We start from the raw sequence: 20,850 nt of genomic DNA, 5'->3' as shown, positions 1-20,850 counted from the left end.
TGCTCCATAGTGTAATTTATTTACACAGTTTAAATCTTCTCACTCACAGGCAGTCGCCCTAACGGGGTCCAATACAGTCTATGGGTCCAATACTGACTCATATGAAGGAGTTTAGACGTTTTGCTTGCAAATGATTACCTACATGCTGGGAGTCTTTCTATTAAACACACGCCCCTGCGCATGTTAAACTGTGGATATCCTGTGCATGGTTAGTACTTTGACGCATGGGCAGCTACTGCAGGAGTGTGTGCTCATAATCTCTGCAAAATTATTACTGGGGGCTGGCAGGGGGTGGAGGTTGCCTTTGGGGTGTCGAAGCGGGTCCCATGAAGTGGGGATGGCGCTGTGTACAGTGTATGCGAGTTAGCAGCCAAAAAGTTTGCAGAGCGCAGGCAGGAAAGTTCGTTTGAGAGGCGACCCGTGATCCCAGGTTCTTCTGTCATATTATGTACGGCTTTCCAGTGCAAACATGCGGATTACAGACTTCCGTGCTGTTTCGTGGGTGTTTTGAGTGAATTTATCCTTGTCCTTGAAAGATAACAGTTAATGGTTAGCCTTCGCTGCGCTGCCGTCTGTCTTGTCATTCAGTGAGTAACTTTGACTAAAATTAATTGTATGATTTCCTGACCTGCAGATAAGTACTGTGAACATGACTTAAATGTTGACGTTATGCCATGTAGCTTAGTCGTGGGTGTTTAAAAACAATGAACTCCCCCCGTGACAAGGAACTGGCACCCTTATCTCGGAAACACCGACTCATGGCTGCAGCCATGCCCGGTGAGGACAGCCCATTGCCCGGTAACACTTCCAGGAGTGATCGGAATGGATTAGGGGGACTGGTTCACTGTTTCATATGTGGAAGCGGAGTTACACCAGGGAAGGAATTAAGGTTGCAAGTGACATATCAAAAAGAGAGGATTCCATTTTTCCCGTTTCTACAAAATCAGGAGCCAGCTCCGGGTGCGTGTGAAGTGAGCCCGGATGGACATACGCTGGTGTGCGCCGTGTGCCACTGCTTTCTAAAGGAGCAGTGGAACTCATTCGAGCGGAGCAGGACGCCCATTGAGAAGCGCATGTACTGGTTGAAACGGCCCTACCAGTGCGACTCTCGGCGGGTCCCACAGGAGTGGAACATCTCTTACGATCTGGAGAGGAGAATCAGTGTCAGCAGCCAGAACTACGACGGGGGCGCAGACTCTGATTTCTCGTCCTTTTCTGAAAACGAGAACATATCAGACCAGGAGATGGATTTTCTCGACCGAGCCGGTATGGGCAAAGACAAGTGCCTGAGAGCATCTGGCAAATCGCCAAGAGACAGTAGCAGGAAGAACAATGTCATCAGTGTTAAAAACAGTCCAGATTCACAGCGGGCAATCCGCTACCCGGTGGGTGGTTATGGGGCGCAGGGATCGCCAAAAGCAGAGTGTGTTCTGCCGGCGAGGCGCGGTGCTAAAATTATGAATAATGTCTGTCAATCATCAGAATCTCTGGCAAAGTCCCAGGAGAGATTCCCTCAGCGATGCCATGACAGCCGGCTCTCCGACACACCTGTGCAAGACAACGGGGTCATTATGCGCAACAGGCTATGGCTGGAGGAGCAGAATGTCAGACATGCGGATCCGCGTCAGATTCAGCGTCTTACTGACAGCAGCTGTGCTTCGTCCAGACATCCATCGCTGCTGTACCGAGGAAAAGGCGAGGGTCACTCTAAAACTGCACTGTCATCTGTTGGCATCATTGCTCCCACTAAATGTAACATAGCTGTTCCCAGGGAGAATGACACGGACAACTCTGATGAAGGTGAGATTAACATTACAAGTGATGATGACATAGACAGGTATGATAGCAAAAATGGCCCAACAACTCAGCTTAGAACTGCCAGAGACCTTTCAGCGAGAAAAAGATCCAAGTCCCACCACACAGAGGAGTATGTTTGCTATATTTGTGGCACTGGTCTCAGACGTGATGGCTGTTTTAAAGTCAGTGTTCAGAAACAGGAGAGGGCACAGGGTGAGCCCTTCTTTCCCTTCCTGTGTCTTCACTCCCCTCCCCGATGTGCAATGCCCATCAGTCCAACAGGTACAACCCTTGTGTGTGGCAGCTGCCACACCTCCCTCATACAGCAGTGGCAGAGCTTCCAGGTGGCGGATGTGCCTGTTCTCCAGCGACTGTATGTAGTCCCCCTCAACCAAGCCACAAGTTCTCTCCACCCTTCCCATCTAACTCCCCAGGAAAGGAAACCTCCAGAGTCCATGGAGTGCATTAATGAACCCAGGGCTTCCCATGAGGCCTGTTTTCTTTGTGGTCAGGAGTGTGCAGAAGATATGAGAGTAGCATATGCACAGGCTGGTGTTGGCAAATCCCGTGGCACAATGTATTTTCCATTCATCAACATGTTGCCTTGCCCACCGAAAGCCCAGGGTGTGAGGAATGGCCGCATACACTGCTGCCCACAGTGCCATTTCATTCTGGAGGAGATCTGGGGTGCATATCGACTCAGCCTTAGTGAGGACCTCATCACCTCTGTCAGCTCCTTCCTGGTCAGGTACCACGCTGCCGTGGCCATTGAGGGGTCTGGACCAGCCCACTCCCAGACAGGTGTGGCCTCTCGGCCCAGCAGCTCCACGTCGGTGTGTTACCTGTGTGGAGCTGAGCTGTGTGCAGGTGGAGAGTACCAGCTGCATGTCAACCCACCAGGGCGTTGTGTGGAGAGGGAGCCTTTTTTCCCCTTTCTCACCGTCCACCCTCCGGCTCCCCGTGCCAAGCCAGTTGATGCCACAGGCCTGGTGTCAGCTTGTAACCTCTGCTACCATGACCTACACACCCAGTGGGCCCAACATGAGAGCAAGGGCCCGGGTCCCTCCACTCCTTCTACCTCTAGTTTATCCAGTGCTGGCCCCCAGCCACCCAGCTCCCCTTGGGCTCGCCAGTACAGCTGTGAGGCTTTTGTGTGTTTCTTCTGCAGGCAGGAGCAGCGCAGGCTAGGAAGGCTGTGTGCTGTTACTGTGGCCAGGCTACCTGTGTTCCTGTATGCACCTCGCAGCACCCGCACGCTCCTGGTGGATGATGGGAGGAGGCTTGTGATTGGCTCATGTGTGGAATGTAAGGCCATGGTGCAGGTGGGACAGAGCAGTCAGCAGGACAGGGAAGGACTGGGACACGGAGCCTCAGATGGGGAGAGGAAAGAACCAGAATCAGCCTCGCCACAGTCTAGACTTAAGGTAAGACCAAAGCAAACTGGCTGATAAAACACACAAAGATGTTCCTCTTTTTACTTAGTGTCTTCAAATTTAATTAAATGCATTCATGATTGGTTAAAATGACAGTCTCCTTTTAGCTATTAATCTCCCCTACTTTCCCAGAGTGTGATGCAGACTGTGCCCTCATACAACCTCTGAGTCACATGGCAAGGGTTGATTTTAACATTTTGCATAGAGGAATTGGATAAAGAAATGCAGCTGGGTAATAATCGATGCACATGGTGCTTTTTGTTCTTTTGACAGTTTTACCATGCTTCAGTTAAATGCATTAATATCCTAGAAATCGCTTACTGTGGTGGAGTACTTTATTTATGCAGAAGAATAGGTCTCAAACAGTAATGTTTGTTTGTATGGGTGAGTGTGTGTCTGTGTGACTGGAGACTGAGCTTATTTGGGGGTGGGGGACAGCTGGGATGAACAATGATGAGACAAACATTTTCATCAAAACTTACTTCTATAAACACGAGTGGAAAACTGTGGGGATCTGAAGGCCAAGGCCAGCCTCGTGTTTGCTGTGTGCATGTGTGTGAGAGTGTGTTTATTTGAGCAAGCATGACTGAGTATGTCTCACCCAGTGCTGAACAGTTTGTTTTGGTTTGAGCATGTTGACAATCTTAAACAGTATTTTCAAGGAAGTTAGTTTAAAGCAAGTCTCAAATCATAACATAAATGTACAAAGAAATGCCTACCCTACTAATTACCCCTCTTTTACTTGATGTATACCTCATTTCCTCCAAAACATCAGCTACATCATTCTGTTACGAGTACCTCAAAAAACCTATACAACAGGAATTGAAAAAAATGTAATTCTTGAATTAATTCTGACAGTTTAGTGTAATAGAAATAGAAAACCAACGGTGAGAAAATTGCTTACTTTCCATATGTTTGATTAGGAGTGAAATATACATGATGACCTATGGACACAAAGATAGAGGCTCAACCACAATAACAAACATGACTCACAATTAATTACTCTAATAATTAAACTCACTCCTTAAATAATCAGGTTAATCACACCATTCATGGATATAATGTCATGTCGCTGAAAACCAGTTTTGTTTTTATAGACCAAAATCACAAGTATTGCTTTGCTTCACTAGTCCTGTCATCCTTTTAAGTCATGTTATGTTTATGTTAAGTTATGTTATGTTAAGTGCTACTATTAAGGAGGTCAAACTGTGTCTCATTCATAACGTTTACAATTGTACAGGTAGTATAACATTTATTATCAGTGGGTCAAACATCCAGTCATCTGTAATTATTTATATGTTTAGTTAGCAATGTAGTTGAAGCATCCTTATATTGATGCATTTGCAAAACACATAAATGATTAATGATATAAATATAATAAGTCATTGATAATTGATCCCTGTTGATGCCATGAGACACTGATTTCACCTAAAGTGAGAAAGGGGACAATGTGACTGTACATCCCCACACTCAGTCAGGCAGTCAGTAATTCTGGCTCAAAATCTGCCCATATCTCGCTAATCTGGCATTGATGGATGTTTAAAGACTTTGTACTTTGCAGTAATTATGTGATGTGTTTTATTATTGTAATGGTTCCTATTCATGTGAAAGTACTGCATGTTTAATGTTGTTATAAGTGATTCTGACAAGTGAAGATGCTTGCATAGGTGGTCCAGATGGGCTGGCTCAGGGAATAGTACATGTACACACTTCCCCTCAAGAGAGATCATTCTGTCATCGTTCACTTTCTTGCCTTTTTCTTCCTTTTTCTGTCTCCAAAGTTTGGAGACAGAAAAAGTTTGGTTTCTTCCCTCTCCTCTCTCAACGCACGCGCGCACACACACACACACACACACACCCTGCTTTTCCACATGATCTATAGCAGTGGATGGGAGTTGGTGGCTGTGGGGCAAAATGTGAGGACCAGTGCAGAGCAACTGATGGCGCTGTGTTGAAGAAGAACTGAAGAGCATTTAGTCAGCCAGTTGGCTCTGTGAACAGCTCTGTCATGCAAACAGACACCGACTGTCCACCCATACAGGACACATGAAGAACATCTGTGGATGCCATTCACACTCAGCAACCTTAGTATGTTGCACACTCACACCAGCTGTCTAGAGCTGTCCACCTAATTTTGTCTTTATCCCTTAAAGAAGTATTTAGAGTCCTCCAAAGTTAAGTCTTTATTATTTGTCTGAGCACTCGTGAGCTTGTCCCAGATGAGCTCATATGAGGGGATGTTCCTGATATGATGATCCTGAGTATAATTATGGGACCAATTTTTCTGTCTGCCCAGGCTGGGGCATCATATGGTGGCTGGGATGAGAGGAGTGTCGGAGCAGGCATGGTTACGGGCGTTCATTTTGAATTGGGAGGGTTGCAGGTGGCAGAGCCAGCTTTGGCATGAGTGAGCCAATGACCTCATGGCTGAGAAAGTGCCAGTGTGCGTTTCTGTGGGAAGGGGAGGTGCAAAAGAGCTGTGGGAACAGGTGCTTTGTCCTCTTGTGTCATACTGTATGCTTGAGAGGGTCTGTCATCGCTGGGGTTTGGGCTGTCAGGAGGGAGTGTCCTCAGCTGGTTCCCTTACCAGTGAGGGTGCTGTTCAAGATTTTCATTCATTTTCATTTATTTATTTAAAAGGGACAGTGCACAGTATAACGTAAATGTTTCCATTTGATGTGCTGTATCAGATTATAGCTTCCAGCTTATTGACATCTGCAGTTGCACAGCACTTTCCCTCAGTGCCCCAAAATACAAAGCTGCAGAGCAGGGACAGTACCAGTGATAAATTCATGTTTAATGTTCAGAATTCAGAGACCTAACCACGACCAAGACGGCGACAAATGATATCTTTAGATTAATGAGATATAATCATTGTACTGCTCACTATAGTGTGAACATTAATGTGCATGTATAAGTTTTTTTTAATGTTTAAATGTGAAAGGGTGGATGATGCTGCACTGTCTGTTTTCCCTGCTTGGTAAGATATGAATTAGCCCATGAAATGAGATCTGCCAGAGGACACTCTATAGCTGCTAAAAGTAACACACAAATACACACGCACACAAACACAAGTGATAGGCGGATGTGTTTAATTAGTATGTTGCATACGACCTTTGACAGGTGTGTAAGTATAGACCACCAGCCAGGGTCTGGGGAGTGGCTGCTGGTCAGCAGATCTTTCACTTGCACTTCACATGCACGGGAAACCGATGTCCACTGATTTTTGGTCCATCCATTAAAACTGTTGCATACACATAGCTGTGTTTTCTGCTTAATAAGATGGCAGCAGGATGGCATACTTGGAAGAGACACTACCATAATGCTAACACAATGAGGGCCATATTCATCTAAGCTCTTTGTGCCTAATTTCTGACACATTGTGCACTTAAAGATGTGTATGTTATTTATCAAACGGATGCAATGATGCGGAAGTTGTTTGCCTCTCACTCATGCTACTTTCCCTTACGGATAAGGAGAGAGGCTTCCAAAGATATAGTCATCTCAGCACAAATCTTCTCTCTGTTTTACTATCCCTCTGCTTTAGCTCAGCACTGAAACACACTGTGTGTGTCTAATACCCTCTTCATGACAACTGTTTGGGGGTTCTACAGTAATAAAAACACTGTGACTTTAAAAAATACCTTTTTGATTAGACTAACTGACCACTGAAGCCTCATATTAGATTCCGCTGAGCTTTTTAGAGAATCTTTACTCTAAAAGAAGTGGATTTTGTTCCCCATCCTTCTATTGGAATCACATTAAGAGAGCCAGCATGGACAGGAGAAATTACAGCAGGTAATAATAATAACTTTTCAATTTACATATGGGCATGTATGTCTTGAGTTGAAAAAATGTAAACCTATCCTTTAAGAGGAGACAAATAATGATAGGCAATGTAGTGATAGCAAGTGTAGTCATATGGATGCAGAAATCTCTGCATCTGAAGATAAAGTACACATTTGTTCAGGTAGAGTAAGGGATAGTTGTGTGGAGAAAGAAATAGTTAATCAACTTGTATCCTATGTGGCTCTGAATTAATTGAAGAGCAAGAAAAGCTTCTATGAAAAAATGTTCGAAAGTTTGACTTTTTCACAGCTCTCAATAATATATTAATATGGATATTAATAGTAAAAGATGCTCAAAAGATTTTCTTAAAGGTTAATTGCAGATGCAGTTTATTTTTACGCTTGCTGATTTAACACAAATTTCATCTCTCAAGTGCGCATTGTGACTTAATGCAATAACAAGGAATTCTCAGAAGCTGATTATCTAATCATCTTCAACCTTTCTAAATCAGGCTCACATTTACAGGTTGGATGTGCGAAGTGCATGAAAGGTTCAACAAAAAGTTGAATCCTTGTGACAGTCATTCAGGGGTGGGCCTGCATTCAAGAATTTATAACAGAAATTTGTAGATAATGGGTACATTTACTTCACTTTACATCACTTAAAAAAAACCTTTGAATGAATGAGAAAAGCAAGAACCAAAATGTGCTGAAGAAATGATGGGATGCTATAGTTATACACAGTTAATATTATTCTTACGCTGATTACATTCCAGCGCTGCATAACTTTGCTAGGACGGGGATAGATTGCATGCCTCTGACATAGATGCGTATAATTGAAGCTTATAGCTAAACCCACAGTCTCCTTACAGTCAACAGTGTGTCTTCAGCTTGTGTACATGATGGACTGAAATAGCAAATAAATCAATCATTAGTCAACCTTTGCAAAGATAAATACTACACAATTGTACATGGATACAGAACATACAAACATATTAAGCCTGTCTTGCTCATAAACACTCATATATGTGTGTATACACTGTATGTGTGTGTGTGTCTGTATCCATGCATTGGTTGTTTATCTTTGTATGGTGGTCTGCTGCGTGACTGTTTTTAGTGGATGATTATTGTCGACCAGTTAGAATAGCGGAGACAGGTTTCAGGAGAGTTCAATCATTCTGTCTGTGTGTGTGTTTCTGTGTGTAACGGAGAGGTGTGTGTGTGTATGTTTTCTGTGTTGATATGATGCCCCTTTTGTGTGCGTGTGTGCATATTGTGTGTTCATATGTGTTTTGTGTAAAAGATTGACTGTGTTCTCACTGCACAGCCCATATCCTGTAAAGGAGGTATTTGCTGTCACAGGAAAAACATGCCGGCATCTTGACAATGTCGCCAAAGGAAGATTTATAGCGTAGTGAAAGAAGAAGTGAGGGCAAAATTACACATCAAATCTGGATGTGAAGTTGAAAAGGGAGTAAAAGATTGCGCTGAGTGAATCATTGGAAGAAGAAGAGAAAAAAAGAATGGGAGGCTGAGAGAAGGTGAGGGGGTTAATGGGATTTAAATTGCAGCCAGAGGAAAACAGAAAAAAAAGTCTCATTCTCATCAATTCATCATAGTAGGAAATATTGCAGCATGCTGGCCACAGAGCCTGTTTTACCCAGAAAAGGGGATTCTATTAAACTGTGTTAATTTGATACATGTGAGGTGGTGTGGTCTTAACTTATGGTGTGAGCTGTTCTTATGTGTGCGTGTGTGTGTTTAGTAAAATCCATTCATATTGCATGTGTCCTGTAAAGTTTGTGCAGCTGTGCTTATTTCTTCTCCCTGCAGTGCAGTCTGACAGACAGCCTTGCGTTTCACAAGGAATCCTTTGGTATCTGAGGGGCTTAATTTCAAAGCTTCAGGAGGTGGGTTTTGATTTAGCACTCAAAGCTTTAATCTCTCTCTCTTCCCGCTAGCATCCCTCAGTGCTGCATTCTTGCCCATATCTGAATGAAGAGATCAGACCCTGAATGGAGCAGATGAGATGGAGGTGTTCCAATGTTTCATTTTTTGTCTCCCCTTTTATGTTTCAACCATAGAATGTATAAAACATGGACGTAGTGTCCGTGTCCTTATTTTTCTAAAGAGCCGCTGTGAAGCTCAAAGGGGGCGACATAATTACATCCTTAATTATGCAAAACTTTAAGCCTTAATACAATTTAAATAAGTGACGCTGTAAACATGTTAATTTCTGCTATAAGGTTGAGCATTTTAACAAGGGGGTCTATGAAGATTGACTCTCTTTTGGAACCAGCCTCAAGTGGCTATTCGATGAACTGCAGTTTTTGACACTTCAGTTTTGGCTTCACTTTTCAGCCCGGAGGTTGCTGCTTGGTGTCAACCCTGCTAAGACTTACCTATAACCCTCCCCCAGTACTAGTTTGAGGGACACCATAAATGTCCCACAACTCTGTCATTTGGTTAGTGTGTCCTAGCTAGGATCTGACACTGCAGGTCCTGACCCTCATAATCTTTGAAATGTCAAAGGTGGTGTTTGAGCTGTACCTGTTACAGCCTTCAACATATTGCAAAAGAGAATCAATTTATCTAGCTATACCATGCATGCCCACTATGTATGTATTAAAAGAACTCGATATAAGACTCCAACATTGCTTCCATTCATTCCAATGAAAGTTGCTCCATAATATTAATCCGTTTCTGTTTCCCCAAACCTGCCGGTCCTGGAGACTTTAGTTTGAACTAATGTCAAGTGTAATGTCCGGAATGTCTGTTTATGTTAATTGTATAAACACCATTAAATTTACTTATGGCTAGCTAGCTTAGCTAGTTAGCTAGTTTTCAACATGGCTTCCAGCTATTAGCATACTGTAGCTGTTGATTAGGCAGAGACACGCCAGCAGTTTGTGGACATTTGGAGTAATGTTTTAGTTAACTAAATTTTAAATGCAAATATTTTCCTTCATGATTGTTATGGAATTTTCATGTGGCTGGGATTTTGTAGCTGAATTTCAATGCAGAAAATGCAGAAAGACAGCATTTGTTTGACAGAGACTGAAAACACTTGCAGTCAGGTGAGAATTTGTTATGTAAGTTATAATGCAATTAGGAAACGAACTTCAGGAAATGAAGGAGATGAACTTCAAAGATTAGAGGTCTCCATGAAGCTAATTTGTCATCCCTGCAAATATCTGATTTAATGCTAACTCAAATCATCATTTGGATGCAGATTTTGAAGCTAGTTTGTAGTTCACAGATGAAGGCATACTGACCTTTTAACCCTGCAGAGCCAAGCAGAGAGGTGATATCGATATGGGATCAACATTCAGGGACAGGGTCAGCAAAGGTCATGTGTGAGATTGAGGGAAGGTATATTAAAGGAAGACCTGTATAGGATTCTGACACAGCTGTTTCCCTTTTTGACTTAAAAAATCACTTCAGTATTATGTGGGGATAGAGTCTGCCCTTGTGATCTATGCAGTCTAAAAACTGGAGTGGTATATAATACTCGGGATTTTGTAACTCTGAAAATTATCACAGAGTCAATAATTTTGTCTTTGGTGACAACAAGCGCAGTGTAAACGCTGGAAATATGGTTTTGACTTCCACATATTTGATTGGCCAACGCACCTCCTTGACGGATGAAGGGTCAAAAGTTAAAGCCAGATATTTTTGCCGAATTTCCATGTGTTCGGTCTCATTCTGATGATGAAAGAGGGGCTGAAATTTTTTTATGCAAGGCTGAAGTCGGTCTGAACTTGACCTTGACTGCAATGTATCAGATTGTTATAAGTTTATCTGTGTCTTTTGCTGCTCAGACCCTCTCTCAGGACTGTTGAGGCATGCACAGACTGTGCAATATTGAAAACATCCCTGGCTGTCCTGTCAGTTTTGTTGTACCTGTTAGGGTGGGACAACTTATAAGTTTATGATCCCTATTAGTATAGGGAGTTTGTTGACCTCGGCAACCTCCCAGAACATCTCAGCCTAGCTCCAAACTGAGAAGAGATCTAACAAGCCAAAAATAACTGAAAATACTTGAGGGTGTGCAGGGTCTTCTTAGCTTAGCAGCCTGATCTTGTATCTCACATTCTTGCATTTCCCCCCACTGTGATATCTGGCCCAACAGGGTACACTTTGACTTTGGCATCATATTATATAGTAAAAAAAATGTCATTTGTAAAACTATGCCAGTGTGTCATTTTGGCTGAGACGACTAGACGACGACTCCTCAATTTTAATATTGAGGATAACCAAAGTGTAATCCACTATAGGCTTGTGGGAGGCAAAGAGAAGAAGAAATGAATTGTAAGTGTAATTGTCTGTCATCAGTTTGTCATGATAGACTAGTAGAAGGCAGAAACAAATGGTCATACCTTTATCTGCAGATGTTATAGACCAATTTCTGTGGTTTAGGGATGGAAATAGGTTTGAAAATCGCATAAATCTTTCTATAATGTCAGTGAAACAAATATATCTCATTACATATGATTAATTGTGCCTGGCAGTGCCTCCATAAAAATAAAAGTCCAAAAGTCCATTTCCTTGAGTGGACAGGGTGAAAGGGAAACAGAGAGGGCAGTTTCCCTCTAAACCCCTGAAACCATGGACCCTGCTGTGAACTGTTTTCAAAAGTATTTTTGTGGGTGCCCATTTGGCACCACAAAGTGTGTATGTAGTGGGCCAGGCTGGGGACACAGTCTAGTAAACTATGTGTGAACTGTTAAGCTGGGCTCCTGTGAGAACTAAGTAATGTGTGAGTAGTGCCAGTGTGAGTTTGTGTGATGTTGTCTTTAGTAAGAGTCGTAAGTGATGTCGGGAGACAAGTGCTGAGCTGCTTCTCTTTCATTGTTCTAGTTTATCTTGATCTTTTTAACTATTGCCTTCTTTATCATACAATTTTTATTGATCTGCTTCTCTCCCTTCTTTCTTAGCTCCTATGACAACTAGGCTGTGTGTCACACTGGTATGGTGCTGACTAAATCATTCCTTCTTCTCCTCTACCCTTTTCCATCTCCCATTCCCACGTTGTCCCCGCACTTTACATTATGGGGCAACTAAAGACAATTACAGTATGGAACCAGACCCATATATAGCAAATAACTACCTGCACAATGAAGAAGAGTTCTGTGGACTGTACAACATGGATGCAGTAATTTCATGTTTCTAAAGAGATGTTTTGACTCTTGTATTTGGGTTTTCTACTCGCCACCATCTTTTTCAGTTAATATTTCCAGAAAATCCAGATAACAGTCAACAAAACACACAATTAAAAAATTGCTGCCAAAATGAACATCAGAAGACCTGCCATTACCAGTATTCTGGATAAATGTGAATTTTGTTTTACAGTAGTAAACCTGGTTGACTATGGTAATTATAGAGGACAGACATTAATGTAACTATAGCTCAGCTCTCTCTGCCAGCTGCCCTTTGGCCATTGCGCATTCACCGACAGTCACATATAAAAGCATACATTTGCAGACTTGCGCTTGCATACACAAATACAGTATGTAATCTTTGATCATTATTTACATACAGACCAGCTGCAAGCATGTGTGAAAGTGTGTATTTGTGCACGTGTCTCTGCCAGGTGGTTGGGAGGACTGGCAGGTGCTGGCAAATGCAGCTGGATCGTGCGCACAGCTATGTGTGTGTCTTTGTGTGTGTGTGCGTGGGGGGGTTCTGCACCTGGACACAGCTGGAGTGTGTGGCAGCACGGTAGCTAATAGCGACCCATTTCCTTGCCAGACATTTAACATGTAACTTTTGCTCTCAGCTGACTGGATATTATTCATTGCTATTAAGTGCTACACATTAGTCTTGCTCTTTTATACCTCCCAAGTGTAGGGTTTGTGAAGGTCTTTGTGAATGTCATTCTTTGTCATGTCATTCTCCCATTTTGTTTTGCTCTTACATCCTCCTCCTGCCCTCATGTTCACCCTCTGTTCTGCTGATACTTCTAATGGGGTGAAGAAAAGGAAGACTCATTCTCGCCCTGCTGTCAAGACAACTGGAGTCAACAGCTGGAACCAAAAAAGCTCCCCGTAGTGGACTAAATATACTACACACTACACTCAACACACAGACCACTTGCTCCAACCAACTGGCTGCTAGATAGGTCCACCCTCTTTCTGTCAGCCAACCAGAGGACAGATAATGATTAGCATTACTGGTGATCTTTGGGAGCTTATTTTGGCTGAAGAAGACATTCCCTCCTCGAATTACTCTCTCCTACCTTCAGCGTCCTAGCCCTGACACCCAGCCACCTGGTCTCTCACAGCTTGTCCTGCCAGCTCCAGGACAGCTGGGAAGAAGGAGACAGAGAGGTAGTTTTTGACTGAGCTTCCCATGAGGCTAGAGACTGTGATACCTCTGGAAGAATGCAGTTCACTATACAGTAGCCCTGACACATTTAGTATTATGTGTTGTCTACACTCTGTGCTAAAAGTAGATCTTCATGTTGGAATGACCACACAATAGTGGTACTAATGACAAGCAATAATTGCTGTCATATACTTTGTACTGGAGTCGTTAGTTGTTGCCTACTTGAAAAACTGCACGCATTTGTCTCTGTTTGCATACTCTGTAAATGGCATACAAGAGGTTAACATTTGGACCTTGGTAAAGACTTAATTTGGGTTGTGAGTTAGCTGCCTTACTAATCCAGAGCATCATGCAAATCCAGAAAGGTTACTCAGAGGGACCTAAACATTAGCTAGGTGGTGTAGACTTCAATAGAGATGTTCTTATTGGCCAAGTGGACACACACATAAACATGAACACACATCCATTAGCACATGCAGACATAGTCAGGAGTTATAGGCCCTTGTGAATAGTTTCCATTGGTGAGAGCCTCCCACACTGACATGACCATCCAATGAGTCAGAAATAAACCGATACAGTTTCTCCATCTGTGTGACAGATAGATACCATAGATACTTCCCGAAGGCCTGTCATTATTAATTTGTTACTTTTTGCCAGCTATCCCTTTCAAGTATGCCATTCGCACTGGCAAAATGTTATTAATATAGATTTCATGTGGCTGTTTACCACTGCTGGTTATGTCTACGACTTACTGAAAACATGCCTAACCTAATCCAATGCTATGAGGCTAACATATGACCTGCCAACTTGGTCAGTGGCCTAACCCACATGGTCAAGAGTTGTGTGCAATGTGGACCAATGTGCTTGTCACGGTTAATGTGCAGAGCACAGCCTCAAGGCCACAGTGTAGTAGCCGGAGTGGTAAGCCACCAGAGTACATTTAACCGGTCGCAAATGATCTCCAAACTCCTTGGGGTACAACTGCACAGTTACTGACTATACATGACAACACAACAATGGAAGATCCTTTACAATGAAAATTACAGAGAAAAGAATGAGATGTTAAAATCCAGTGTTTCCTCTTCAAAGAGAGCTCCCGTTATAAAAGGCTCAGTTGTTATGAAAGCTCACAGAAGCAGAGGGGTTCTACATGTTTTTATGTTCTTCTCTTCTACAGGGGGGGTATAAAAATAGCACTTGGCTCGAGTTAGGTGTCAGAGGTCTTCTCTCTCTCTCTCTCTTTTTTTCCTTTTTCTTCTTATCCCAGCTCTGTCTTCTTTCCGTCTCTCTGCTTCTCTCCCCTGTCCCCCAATCACCTCAGTTCTCCTCTTTCTTTCTTTGCACCCCACCCCCTTTTCTCTCTTTTCCCCCTTTCTCCCCTCTTTTTTCCCTCTCTTCTCCCCACTCCTCTTCATCTCTCCCTGTGGTATTAGCGGGGCCACATGTTGCTGGCCTCTCCTGGTGGTGTGAGCCCCATGGCAGGCCCTGGCTCCAGGCTGACGCGTAGCTCGGTGTGTGTGTGTGTGTGTGTGTGTGTGTGTGTGTGTGTGGATGAGAGAGACACACTATAATGTGTGCCTGCATGCCTATGAGTGAGCGTTAGAGTATGAGTGGGAGAGTGTGTGTGTGTGTGTGTGTGTGTGTGTGTATGAGGCCACTAGCACAGTAACCTGATAGTGGTGCGGCTGAGCAGTACAGAGGGGAGCAGTGCTGTGATTTATCCTGCGGGCCCAGCAGATGGCTGCAACAGGAGTTTGTTTAAGTTTGCTTCAGAGCCGGGCAAGCAGCCAGGAGCATAGAGAGGGCCTGCCAGAAAAATGTTCACTGACTCTGGATGCCTAACCACACTACTCCCCCTCTCCTCTCCCTCCTGCCTGCCCCTAACCCCTCACAGCCCCCTCTGTCCAACACACACATACAGACACACACGCACACACATGCTCTTGTAGACTTTCTGTCGCTACTCTCCTTTTACCCCTCTCTAATTTCTTTCTTTCCTCCCATCTGCTTCACACACATGGTTACATACATATACACACATACGCATGCACATGTACACACACACATTGGTTTGTGCATGCTTCCCTGTTCTGTGGGCACCATACCCGGTGCAGACATGATCTCACACCTCAGGAGGGGGCATTAAAGACTTAGGAGGTGTCCATTCTGGTGGGGGTCTTCTGAACACCACCATATGACCAACACTTTGCCTCTCACACTGAAAAAGAGTAGGATCTCTGCTGCACACGCAGAGGAGAAACATGCACAACTTAATGCACACAAAGCAGATGATTTATTAATTAGAGTCCAATCGTCCAAACGTCTGTGCATCGCCTTTTCCTTTCTCGCTCTGATTCAAGTTCTTGCTCTCTGTTCGCAATAGGTGATGACAATTCCTGTCACATCTCTTCAGGTCACGCAGGGTGATAACTCTTGACCTCCCTCTTCACACATCAGTCTTGCTTTTTCTACCTTCTCTTTCTCTGTTTCCTCCCTTGTCTTTTCCTCTTCTCCATCTATTCCTCTTCTGGACACAGAGTTCAGCAACAAAACTTCAAGGTCATCAGATGAAGCAGCTGACATCAAAGTAGACAGCGAGACACAGTGAAGTGAATGGGAATTTTATATTTTATTCATTTAAGATTTTTAAAGGTTACTACTAGCTGTGGAAAATGTTTAACCCTGTGGGTTAAAAGGGTTTCTGTGTGTGTGTGTGTGTGTGTGTGTGTGTGTGGTGGAAATGTTCTGTATGTTTTGTCTTTTTTGACTGTATGCATGTGTCACACCCTGACTAATTCTTAATCTCTCTCAACATTATTCTGAACCTCAACAAAAACACACATCCACACACACATGTTCCTCCTTCTCGTCTACGGGCCTGCTTGTTTAGATCTTTTCACCCATCTTTACATCTGTCAGTTCTCTTTCTCTCACTATTGTGTTTACTAGGTCATTCGCTTTTTCTGCTGTAGTTTCTCTGCTTCATTCACACCCTGTCTCCTAACCTCTGTCCAGTGTCATCAGTGGCTTTTCTGGTTCGGTGACATTGATGTGACTGGGCAGTCGGTTATACTGATAGTATCATATCAGAAAGGAAGATGAAGGTCACTAATAGGACTGAAGCCATACAGCCACTAAACCCATACAGAAACTATGGAGGGAGAGGACATCCTTGTGTTTGTGTGTAAATGTATGAGTAATAGTGGGGGCTGTAAGGGCCATTGTGTTTTGGCAAAGATCTGTATTTCCTCTGAAACTACATAAATCATTCCTATTGCCTGATGGTTCAGGTCAGAGACACACAGCTGAATGTTATCTGTGTTGTGTAAGCCTGTAATCTTTAAGGATAAGAGTGACATGTATGAATTCCTGGATGTATCTGCTCCTTCCAGAATATTAATCAGTAGGGGTGTGACGATACACTTAGCTCACGAGACGAAACACGATATTTGGTTCATGCGAATGAGACAAGACTATTTTTAACACTATAACACTATTTTTAATAAATCTTCAATGGCAAAATAAATGTGTGTGTGTGTGTGTGTGGGGGGGGGGGGGGGCGAATTAAGCATTAAACATTTAATGTCCAGCATTGTGGTGACACCTAATTCCAAATTCAGGTGGCAGGTGACAGTTCAAGATATAAAAATATAATGGAATATAATGCATTAAGGCTCTCAGGCTTTCTGTACTACTTGCATGTATTCTCCTGAAGATCAGCTTTTCTCATGTTATATCAACCCTGCTGAGTCAACACACATGCAAGCAGGATTTAGTCTTCCCTCATCTTTTACTCATGTAGCTAATGCTTTTATCCAAAGTGACTTACAATTGCTATATATGTCAGAGGTCGCAGACCTCCAGTGGTCTGGAGCACTAGGGGTTAAGTGTCTTGCTCAAGGACACATTGGTGGTTGTGTCACATTGGGAATCGAACCAATCTCCCACACCAAAGGCACGTGTCTTATCCACTGCTCCGTTGCCACCCCTTTGTAACCTCCTTAAATGTCATCTGGCACTGTTTCACCTCAATGATGAATACATACATTTTAATTCAGTTATAAACTTCTGACCTTGAATAGCTCCTGTGTTTCATCAATTTGGATGCTAATGTTCAAGACTTTCTCCACATTTAAGATTTATCCTGCATATCTGTGTTCTCTGTCGAGAAAACAAGTCATAATACTATGAAAATAATGTCATCACTTAATGAGAATTCTAATATTTTTTAAGGTCTAACTGCCCTGTACTCTGCTGTACATTACGTTATTGTTCTGCTTATTTGGTAGGATCCCCTTCATACCACCTGAGTGACACAGAACTGGATGAGACAAGGAGGTGGAAAACCAAAACTAACTGAAATCACTTCTGACCAGGCAGAAATCGCACCACAAATCCACACAAATGTTAAATTCAGCACCTCCATCTTGTGTAACTAAATTTTATCAGATCCGAGTTGTTGTTCTGACTTCAGGGGGTGTTCATGTACATTTTCTCAGTCAGGAAATTTTTTTCCCGATTATTCCAACACCACATGAATCCCAAATTGTTAATGTCACAGCCTACATGTAGACACACGGCGGATAACAGGGTTGATGGTTAGAAACTTTTGATTAATGGTGCAAAATCACATATTCCATATACATTTTTTGTTAGTTTGCTGTTCATGTAGAGTGAACAAGATGTCTACGTGTTGTTTAAACGATCTAATTAATGCTAACATATCTTTGTGGTAGCATCCATGTTGTTTCCACATTCCGAGTTAAACTTAAACAACTTGGGAAATGGACCATCTGAGGAGCACATGAATAAACAATTAATATTGCGAATTAAAAGCTGACAATATTTCTCGTTGAAGTGAAAAGCTTTCTCATGACATCAACATATCATCTTGTCCTGTTCTCGTGAGTACGTAAGTGTATCGTCACAATCAGCTTTCTTGCAATCTGGTTTTCATACTTTTACATATCTTTTGGTGGGCAGAGGTATGAAGCCTTAAGCTATGAAAAAGGGCAGTTAATTTATCATGATAATACAGTAGTCCTTGGTGTCATTGTAGTTTTCAGTATAGCTAAACTCCACATGCCAGGAGATCCACTGATATTTAAAACATATAAGAGCAGAGTGACCACAGAGAAGGACAGAGGAGTTGTTGCAGCTTTGGTTCATCAGGAGTAGGTACAGATGTCAGGAAACAACAATAATATAAGCCAACCAATACCAGTTGTGTCAGGTTATTACTGAATTGCAGTTTCCTCAAATTACAACAAAGTGATTAATAATTTGTGATATAGTCTAGCAGTGAACAGGGGGATCAGTTGATGCTCTTCTGAGTGTAGTCTATAATGATAATGATAACTAGGATTTGTCTCCTGGGGAAAAAATTAATGATGCTTTGAAAATTATATATTTTAATCAACAATGTTATACCCATCTCATGCCAACACCACAGTGTCTGTTAATTTATCAAAATAAACTAAAAAAACCCGATAGCTTTAGCTTTTTGGCTATTAGTCATCTATAACTTTAAAGAAATAGAACACGTTACTATACCTTTGTGCCTGTTCCTATAGTAACGGGAGCTAGCTCAGGTCATTAATTGAAAGTCTTACCACAATCAGCACTTACTATTCCTGTGATGTCTGGGAAGATATTTCTGTGTGACATCCCGTCTCTACTACTGCACACATGTCTTTTTGAAAGCCACTTCAAATGCAGACAAACTACGCATCAAACAGAAAGGACAAAAAGAGGAGACAAGCAAAGAAGAGCGAATTCTTTATTAGGCTTCATATCCGCCTGCAGCTCTGCTCCATGATACCCTCGGAGGACAGGAAGTGAGTGGGTCACAGGTCAGGTAGCTTAGCAGCACACTAATGAATATTTATTTACACTCTGTTGACACAAATGTGCCAGGCGTATTACCTGAAGTGTGCTTGTGTCTACTCATTACCTTGATATGCTATATACTGTAGTATATGGCCATACATTAAATTGGCATTGTAGCAAGGATATTAGAAACCCTAAAGGTACAAGCATCCCAAGGCACACTTCACTAGTGTCACACAAATTTGACCAGAAATCCAAGATCAAGGTTCTGAAATATTTTAATTACTCGGATGTTTTTATATTATTTCATTTATTCAGTTTTTGGTCATTCTGCCTACAAATATTAATTCTTAAATGGTGTTTCAAAGCCATGTCCACACTGCATGGAAGAAAATGTGCTCATGTCTTTATTTATTATTTTCTTAGCCTAAAACTACCACCATGTATATGTTTTTAATTGTAGAATATAAACCCCACCCAGGTTGCTGAACACATGTAAATTAATAAAATGCAGTGGACATGACCTCAGTGTCCTCTAGCTACTATGACTCTGATTAAACTAAATGTAAAAAATGCTTTTCCGCTCTTGATTTCAATATAATATGGAATTATATGAATGTATCCAATGATAAATATCCACAGACTGCTAATTAAAAAAACTCATAGTGCAGGTATTATTGGATTTGCATATAAGCAGTATTTCTCTTATGAAGGGTTTTTTGGAAAATAAAGGTGCTCTTTGCATTCTCATTGAATAGGTTGAAAAATAAATACTCCAAATTTGGTTGTCTGGATTTACAGCAAGATACCATAACAGTTGGCGAAACCACCCTCTAACCAATGCATATTTTTAAAAGTCAAAACTGAGCCTGCATTAAATCCTGTGAAATGAAATCATCTAAACTCCAAACTCTAATTGATATACCAGTCTGATACTGTATCCTTTTATAAGTCCATTACTTTATGCTGTTGTTAAATTTCATTACAAGATCTGTGAGATTCATCAGAAGTTCTAGCAGTCTTTTACCATACATATTTTTTAACTAAACTAACCCTGTCATCTTTGATCTCGCATCCAATGTGGCTAAAATCCAGTCCACTGCGGATCAATGAGCACAGTGTGACGTTAGGCAAAAACATGTGGTTCTTTGCGGATTGGGGATCCTTTAGGGAATGACATTTGTAAGATTGTATTACCCATGTCCTCACTGTCCCGTGTATATGAAAACACTGTGTGTTCGGTTCAGGCCAGATGGGTTTTTTTGTGAGCCAATTGCTGTCCACCTGTTGGTTTGCCTGAGGAGGGCGGTAAGCACAGGAATTGATACAAACCAGAGCCTCAGACAGACTGACGCTGGCTGAGAAGTGATCAGACACTGTTTGGCTTCCACTCAATATGGAACATGTGTCCTCAGTGTTGGACTGATAGCAGGCTTTGGACGGGCTCCAGCACTGCACAGCTCCACAGGTGTCAGAGTTGTTCAGACAGACCAGTCAGTGTGAGTATGTTTGTTTGCGCACACACGTGAGAGCGTTTTGAGCACTGGAGCATCATGAGTGTGAGTATCTGTCGGTGTAGATCAAAGTTGTCTTTCTCTGTTGTTTTTCTGTACTTGGCTGAGTCAGTGAGCATGGAGTCTGTTGCTTTTATGGAGTGTTGCTGAGCTGGTCAGTGG

The 20,850-nt window shown here is 42.4% G+C and overlaps 1 protein-coding gene across 1 annotated transcript in view; it reads left to right on the top strand.

Moving 5' to 3' along the window:
* The first annotated feature begins 268 nt into the window (after nt 1-268).
* Nucleotides 269-20,850, top strand: part of gse1 (Gse1 coiled-coil protein) — a 171,279-nt gene continuing 150,697 nt past the window's right edge. Inside the window, exon 1 of the mRNA XM_038700664.1 lies at nt 269-3,221. Within this exon, the coding sequence (XP_038556592.1) occupies nt 705-3,221 (2,517 nt within the window). The 5' untranslated portion in view covers nt 269-704. The remainder of the gene's footprint in view (nt 3,222-20,850) is intronic.

This window comes from Micropterus salmoides, unplaced genomic scaffold (assembly GCF_014851395.1).
Source record: "Micropterus salmoides isolate LMB-PRFRI ecotype aquatic unplaced genomic scaffold, ASM1485139v1 Ms_hic_scaffold_6, whole genome shotgun sequence".
Taxonomy (NCBI): Eukaryota; Metazoa; Chordata; class Actinopteri; order Centrarchiformes; family Centrarchidae; genus Micropterus; species Micropterus salmoides.
The sequence above is the reverse complement of the archived record's forward strand: the minus strand, read 5'-3'. Positions and strand labels throughout refer to the sequence as shown.